General features: G+C 34.2%; 1 protein-coding gene across 3 annotated transcripts; it reads left to right on the forward strand.

Moving 5' to 3' along the window:
- Positions 1 to 1,152: 1,152 nt before the first annotated feature.
- LOC111053231 lies at positions 1,153 to 6,332 on the forward strand. 3 transcript variants are annotated; one of them, XM_039440702.1, is made up of 3 exons: positions 1,153 to 1,304; positions 4,324 to 5,612; positions 5,814 to 6,332. In XM_039440702.1, exons 1-3 carry the CDS (start codon positions 1,217 to 1,219, stop codon positions 6,201 to 6,203), a joined length of 1,767 nt encoding a protein of 588 aa, XP_039296636.1. In that variant the 5' UTR covers positions 1,153 to 1,216; the 3' UTR covers positions 6,204 to 6,332. The 3 variants fall into 3 exon arrangements, with proteins under 3 accessions (XP_039296636.1, XP_022195774.2, XP_039296635.1); XM_039440701.1 differs by having other exon boundaries at positions 1,161 to 1,304; positions 4,324 to 4,598; positions 4,635 to 6,332; XM_022340082.2 differs by having other exon boundaries at positions 4,324 to 6,332.
- The last annotated feature ends 2,237 nt before the right edge of the window (positions 6,333 to 8,569 follow it).

The following is an 8,569-nucleotide window of genomic DNA, read 5'->3' on the forward strand; positions in this document are numbered from 1 at the left end:
CTTATGAAGACATGTCTAATTGCAATGACTAATCAGTGTAAGTTGCTATTTTGTCGTCCTATTATTTTCACTGACTTTATTGACCGAACGTAGTGAGGTCTATGTCTCAACTAGATTTGCTTTTGTCTGTCTGTATGTAACGCGATTACGGCCAAACGCGTTGATAGAATTCGATGAGATGTGGCAGGAATATTCCTTTTTCAACTGCGCGTCGATGTGTACACAAGGTTTTTTAAAATTTTGCATTTCAAGGATAATATAAAAAGAATGGAATTCCTCCATACTCTGATATCACTATATATCATCTACTTTGAAGATAGGATCAATCAGACTGTAGAATTATTCATAATGAATCAGCTGACAAGTGGATTATTCATTGCATGCATTACACAGATGTCTGGTTGTGTCTATTTCTATAAGGGAGGGTTTCAATATTTTCTATTATGCGTGCCCATCAGTATCAATATTCTCACATTTGAAAAACAAATTTAATAGGTGATTGAAAATAAAATAAAAAATGATTAGATGAATATGAATAATACCGATGAAATTATAATATTCTTGATTGAAAAAAATTAATTTTAAAATAGTTGAGAAACATTTTTATCAGATGGAAAGATATACGAAACAGGATAAATCATCATATGGGATACAAAATTTAAACGTGAACTGAGTTTATTAACATAAGTGAGTTTTTGATCTTGGAGAAAACAAATAACAGTTCCAAGAGTAAATTATGATTCATCTGAATCAACTAGAACAGGTGATATCAGATACTAGTGGATGAGAAAACTTTGTGAGCCGTGAGGTCTACTGTTCACAGAACTACTAGTAATATGAATCTCACTTAATCCTTCTTCATCCAATTATCTTCTGCAACAAATATAGTGATAACTATTATCATTATATTAGCCTCAAATTTCATCCTCTATTAACCATGGCAATCATGCATAAAATTCAGATAGGAGTAAAGAAATAATTTCAATTTCATCTTAAAAATCTCAATCTAATCTAATTTATTTTTTGACAATAAAAATGTTGTTTTACAACAAATTACCCAAGTCATAATCTGTATCTTTTAAATTAATTTTGAATTGAATTCATGGGTGATGAATAATAACAGTAATAAAATATTGTTGTTTTTAGTTTGATATAAAAGTAGAATTTCAATTGTAGTGGTGTACTTTTCTTTTGCATTAGAACTTGTAGTGAAGTCATGCATCTACAGGTTCTAGTGATTTTTAGCTGTGTACTGTTATTCTCTAGCAATGTTTGCAGTTTCTCTACTGGTTCACAATACAGAAGTAAGTTCAATTTTCAACTTTTATCAATACTAGTAGTTCTGCGAACAGTAGACCTCACGCAGTTTTCTCATCCACAATAATTATCTGATGTCACTTGTTCTAGTTGATTCAGTGGTTGAATCACAATTCACAATTGAATCATAATTCACTCTTAGAGACTGTTATTTGTTTTCTCTGAGATCAAAAACTCACATATGTTAATAAACTCAGTTCACGTTTGAATTTGTATCCCATATGATGATTTATCCACTTTCGTGATAATCTTTCCATCTACTGATAAAAATGTTTCTCAACTATTTTAAAATTAATTTTTTTCAATCAAGAATATTATAATTTCTTCGGCATTATACAGTTTATTTAATCATTTCTTATTTTATTTTCAATCACCTATTAAATTTGTTTTTCAAATGTTAGAATATTGATACGGATGGGCACGCATCATAAAAAATATTGAAACCCCACCTTATAGAAATAGACACAGCTAGACATCTGTGTAATGCATGCAATGAATAATCCACTTGTCAGCTGATTGATTATGAATTCAAATTCTAATTTATTTCCACAAAGTAGGTACAAACATTTAACTATAAAACACAAATGCAATTCAAATAAATAATATTCCTTACTAGAAAAAATAATAAATTGACCAATAATAGCATTAATACTTCTATTCCTAACTAGTAAGAGTTGTTATAATGCACAATCAAACTGAATGAATTGAGGATTATCATTACATTATTATTCAGTACTCAAATAGTATAATAAATAGAATAGTATAGTAAATAGAATAATTCTATAGTCTGATTGAACTTCAAAATAGATGATATTATATATAGTGATATCAGAGTATGGAGGAATTCCTTTCCTCTCCATACTATCCTTAAAAGGCAAAATTTGAAAAGACCTTGTGTATACATCGACGCGCAGTTGAAAAAGGAATATTCCTGCCAAATCTCATCGAATTCTATCAACGCGTTTGGCCGTAATTGCGTTACATAGGTACAGACAAAAGCAAATCGAGTTGAAACATAGACCTCACTACGTTCGGTCAATAAATTGTAATTCCTGTTGGTAAAGTAAGTGAAAATGATAGGATGCCATTGTTGTAACTTTTTCCATCACCTTCTACAGTAGATATTACTGTGATTGAGAATGATAATGGATCAATCAATGTACGAATAAATCAAATAGTAGATTTGAAGGTAATAGAGGCTTGGATTGAGGAAAAGTATTGTACCGTATTTCTTTTCCCTGGGATCTGAATGGTGGTAATATATAGCTTATATTTATAAATTTTTTAAAGCATTCTTCATTTTATTTTAAGTACCTGATACCTGAGACCTGAATGGTAGGCATACTTTTCATTAATTCTCTGTTTTTTCAGTTTTTCCTATTGGAAATAGAAAAAGAAATGAGGGCTTGTAGCTCAAATATTTTTAAAATAAATATATAGCTTATATTTATAAATTTTTTAAAGCATTCTTCATTTTATTTCAAGTAATTCCTGAGACCTGAATGGTAGTCATAGGCCTACTTTCATTAAATCTCTGTTTTTTCAGTTTTTCCTATTGGAAATAGAAAAAGAAATGATGGCTTGTAACTCAAATATTTTTGAATTGTTAACACCCATTATGTAGTAGCCTGCATCATTTTCAAGGTATTTTTAAAACAAGAATGATCACATCAATTAAAATTTTTTACTACACTTCTATCCAAAAGTGCGGCTGATTAAAATTTATCAATTATTTCTTTAAAAACTCAAACTTCAATCAGCCGTCATTCTTTAATCATAGAACATTTTTATTGATGTCATCTTTCTTGTTTTGCAAAGGCCTTTAAAATTCAGTTCAATTCGTTTATTTCCACTTGGCATACAATACATGTAAATCACATTTTTACAAAAACAGTAGAAAGAACATATTGATTGAGTGGAATTCCCCCAGTAAGACTATGCGTCTGAGATTGGGGGACAGTCATGCACCACTCAATGGGTGTCAACATTCAAAATATTTGAGTTACAACCCCTCATTTCGTTGAAAACTAAAACTTCAATCAGCCGCCATTTTGGATACAAGTATCATAGAACATTTTGTCGATGCCATCTTACTTGTTTTGCAAAGGCCTTTAAAATGATGTACCACTCATTGGGTACATACATTTAAAATATTCGAGTTACAACCCCTAAGTCACTCCCTTCTGAGGGGTTGAAATTCAGTTGTATGTCAAAAGACATTAGAGTATTAGAAATTAGAGTACCTATTAGACCGATAACTTATCCTGTAAGTTACAGTATTATATCTACAATAGTCTTCAATTTATTGAAGGGTTCCCATATATATGACTCTCTCTGTATAATGTACAATATCGGGGCACCGAGCTTCGCTCGTTTTTTTATTTATTTTTTAACAGAACACAATTCTCTCAAATGATCGTGTTTAAATTATATTTTACAGCTGGCTGTACGTCAGCTTATGAAATCGGGGATGCGATGTTTTGATTTTCCACAGAATTACTCGCTCACTTTATAATACTATCCACAGACGACGAAAGTCACAGCTGTTTCAGCAAAGGATGAATTAATATTCTTTTAATGTCGTTCAGCGAGTTTTCCCAAGGATGAGACCTAATGCAATCGAATTTTCATATCATAAACCTACTATGTCCCAAATTTCGTGAAAATCGTTAGAGCCGTTTTCGAGATCCATTGAACATAAATAACAAGATAACCAAATATAAAAATATAACTTTAAAGTGAAAAAACACTCACATTCTTTGGTGTGGCGACGACCGTTTCGTGCTGGTGTTGCACATTTTCAAGCCTCACTTTAAAGTGTTTTAAGTGCTTAAGTGTTTAAGAGTTTTTTCACTTCAAAGTTATATTAGAATACGTTAGTGATAATAGTGAAAACAAGATGGATAATCAACAACGGATATAAAAATATAAACAGATATACAGAAATTGCTTGCTTAATCCTAATAGGATAGATGGATACATGGAAGAAACCTCTTTCTTTTGCAGGTCAGAGATTTGGAGGAAGAGGTTATGAGGAACCAGAGGAACCAGCCGACCGCTCAACCACTGATCCCTATGGCTGGTTAAGGAGAGAGTATCAAAGCGCACCACATCCCAGCCAGCATCGATCCCAGCCAGCAACAGGACGTGCCTCTCCAACCATGCAGCAGAGGGAATCACCCTACCTGTACAGGGATCCCTCATCCGTGGATGCCCGGCAATTTAGATCAAGTCCAATGCAAGGATCCTGGCTAAGTATGCAATCAAGACAGTATCCCCAAATGGACAGAAACATGCGAGCAAGACATTATCCCCAAATGGACAGAAACATGCGAGCAAGACAGTATCCCCAAATGGACAGAAACATGCGAGCAAGACAGTATCCCCAAATGGACAGAAACATGCAAGTAAGACAGTCTCAACAGATGGATGGAAGAAGCATCATCTTGGACGGACACATTGGTTTACTGTCATCACCGGATTATTGGTATGAACGCAGATACTATGGGAGGGAATCACCCATGGACTATAGAACTATGAGCAACTATGGGCAAATGATGGGCAGATCTATGCCACCTGGCGAAGAAACATCTCTTCCAGTGGAATCAGAATTTCTGGCTACACAGCCCAATACATCTTTTGAGAAGACTCCAATGACTTTAACAGCTGATCATTTACCTGATTCCATGGTCACCCATCCTAAGAATACAACACATCAGCCATCAGAAATTCAGCAGCCTCCTCTGCCACAGAATACATCCACTAAAAATATGCCTAATGATGGTGATGATTATTATGATTATGAATATGGAGATGATGATGATGATGATGATGATGATAACTTGATCAAAAATATATTAGATGAAGATTTTGAAGAGGATGAAGATGAGGAACGTCTGAACAAGCTGCTGGATAGTGCAGATGCCATCATTAACAAACTCAGGAACATTGTGGCTGGCCATTTCCAGGCTCATGAAGAAGAAATAGAAGGTAATAATGAAACAATTGGGGTTGATGGAGATCTCGATAAGGTAAAAGTTAAACCTGAAACTGTGGTGGACAAGAGAAAAGGGAATCATTCTCATATTTCGGATGGTAACAGTGATGTAGTCCTCCCTTCAACACCTGGCGGTAGTGATAGTGAGAAGTTTGAAGCTTGGCGAGAAAAGTGTCTAGGGAAATCAAAATTTGGTGGCAGGCGCATCAAAGACGATCATTGCACATATGAAGATTATTTGAAGCAACAGCCAGGTTCTCAAAATGGAACTAGCCCAGCTGATAATTTGAGTGGAGGACATAATGGTCATAATAATCATACTTCAATACCTGCTGGTCGAGACAGTGAGGAGTTTAGAGCTTGGCAAGAAAAATGTCTAGAGAAACCAAAATTTGGTGGCAGGCACATCATTGAAGATTGCTCATATCAAGATTATCTGAACAGACTTCCAGATTCTCCATTCACAGAACCTAGCCCAGCTGATAATTTAAGTGGAGGGCATCATGGTCATAATAATCATACTTCAATTGATACTCCAATACCTGGTGGTCGAGACAGTGAGGAGTTTAAATCTTGGCGAGAAGAGTGTCTAAGGGAATTTGGTGGCAGGGACATCTTAGAAACTTGCTCATATAGACATTATCTGGCAGCACATGATCATTCTGAATTTAGATCTGGTACAACTGATGGAGGAAATCCTGAACCAATAGACCAAAATCTGAATGAAGTTGATCTAGTTCCTACTGGAAACGCACAAACATTGCCCTTTGAGCTGATTGCAGCACAATTACAGAACAAAACTAAGGCAGAGATGACCAAAATTCTGTTGGACAGACACAATGCACAACCCTTGTACAGGCAGAAAATGTATCTCTTCTCACAAGAATAATAAAAATATCATCTATCAGGAGGAGTAAGGACATACAAGCCCTCTCTACCACCCAACCTGACCATTAACGAGATTAGTAACATTTTGTGTCATGAATTGTGTTTCTTGGAAATAAATATTTTAATTCTATATTTGTATTTTTTTGAGTTCTGTATTAACATACAGGGATATGGGATAACTCCCATCAGCACCTTGAAAATCTTGTTTCTTGGAAATAAATACAGTATTTCAATTTTATCCTGGATTTTTGAGTTCTGTATGTTATCCCATCAGCACCTTGAAAATCTTGAACCAATAAGATGAATAAGATTGAGTTGTGTATCTTCAGAATAAATTTGTAAATTGCATCCTAGATTATTGAGTTGTGTATCCCAACCCATTTGTTCATTTGCACCTGGCGTACCCACTCATTTGAGCTCGGGCCATATACAGAATGGGTGAAAAGTCCGGCTTAATATCTCATACACAAAGGTAATGTGATGGTGGGTGTGATTGGGGATCCTACTCAAATTGAAAATACTACTTTACTTCAATTTGAATAGGATCCCCAATCACACCCACCATCAAATTACCTTTGTGTATGAGATATTAAGGCGTTCTTGGACTTTTCACCCACTTTGTATATCAAGCCCAGTTTATTTTTGGGTGTTGGAATCCTACTAATTATTACTTAATCCCACCAATAGAATTATTGTCAAGCCTACATCATATTTCATGAGTATCAGGAGGATGATTTTTTGGTTTTGAAGGGTTGATATTAATAGAATAGTTATTTGTATTGTAAACACGATCTGGACGGCAGGATAAACCTCCACCAAATATGTAAGCAATATGTGCCTACACCGAGTATGTAAAGGTGGGGAAATGAAAACAAGAAATGATCGTACTGGTTTTGATAATTAAAACAAAACGATAAATATTTGTACAAAAAAATTAGAATTATAATTATAAATTATGAAATAACAATAAAAATATGAATATTTCAAGGGCTACTCGCTTGGCTGCTAGTGAAGATTAAATTTGTTGTGGTTATGGAAAAATTAAAACAATGACTCAGTAGTCACCTACCTTTTTGATAATGGCCCCCAATTTGGCATCCACTGGTTAATCGCGACGTTAATTATTAATGAAAAATAAATAAAAAAAACTGATCTAATGAAGTGGGTTCAGATCCCTTCCTATTCAATAATACAATTCTCTTTAAACTGCCCGAACTGTGACAGGAAAACTGTATTATAAAACAAGAACAAAATCTATCCCCTTCACCAGCAACAGCCGGACTTTACTCTCAGTCCTAACGAACGAGCTCACACACCGACTAGTAAAAATTTTGGGTATTAATATATAACTCAGTCAATGCCAAACATGAAGCCATTTCAAATACATATTTTTATCAGTCGCACAAGCCGAGCACGTTTGTTATGAAAAACAAAAGAGAAACTACAATAATTTTGATAACAAGTGAAATAAACAATCTTTCTGTCGATGACAAAACTGTTCAAAGGCAGAAACACCGTTCATAACTTTTCGTAAAATAAAACTCTAAAAATCCTGATCAATATGAGATAAATATATGAATCATATATGTCCATATGACCAGGTGACAGTATATCTAGAGTGAAAAATGCCACTTTTTCTCCCTGAAGGGAAAGATTGTCTAGAGAAACCAAAATTTGGTGGCAGGCACATCATTGAAGATTGCTCATATCAAGATTATCTGAACAGACTTCCAGATTCTGAAGACATCTGAAGACATCTTAATTATTCGGCTTTGCCTCGGGCAACAACAATTTCCCTGGGGGAGAAAAAGCATTTTTCACTCATGATATACACAACATTTTTCCTCCACCAACATTTCTAGAAAAAACTACAAATAAAATAATTTTAAAAACTTATGTCACCAGTAACAATGTGTTACAACATAACCTAAAAAGTAAACAGCTGGAAGTAATCACAATTCACCGCCAACAGTGATACACGCTATCAGAGAAAACTCCTATAATTCTGTGACGCTATCTGTCGGCAAAAGTTGTAACAACAATGGCCGACTCATGTTCGCGTTCCAAATTTGATTGGTTGATGGGAAATTTTTGTTGGCTGATATTTTGAAGAACATGGAATATTGAAAAATATTTCTAAATTTTTATAGTATACTAATATGAAGTATGTAATAGATAATTTTACCATACAAACATATATATATTTCATATGTTAATCAAATTTCTGGTTGAGGTATTTAATTTAGTTGGCTCAATTATGACTACTCTATTATGCTTCCTCATCTGAGCTTAGACCTTCTAACCTATTTCCAAGGTAAGTTTTTAAAATAGAGATGCTTTTCATGTTATTTGAATGGAGTTACTTTT

This window comes from Nilaparvata lugens, chromosome 14, assembly GCF_014356525.2.
Source record: "Nilaparvata lugens isolate BPH chromosome 14, ASM1435652v1, whole genome shotgun sequence".
Lineage (NCBI taxonomy): Eukaryota > Metazoa > Arthropoda > Insecta > Hemiptera > Delphacidae > Nilaparvata > Nilaparvata lugens.

What these genes read in the sequence shown, in the direction of transcription:
- LOC111053231 (XM_022340082.2), top strand. Translation starts at nt 1,217, where the DNA reads ATGCATCTACAGGTTCTAGTGATTTTTAGCTGTGTACTGTTATTCTCT. An exon ending in TACTGGTTCACAATACAGAA is followed by an intron (nt 1,305 to 4,323) that starts GTAAGTTCAATT and finishes TTTCTTTTGCAG; the next exon opens with GTCAGAGATTTGGAGGAAGA.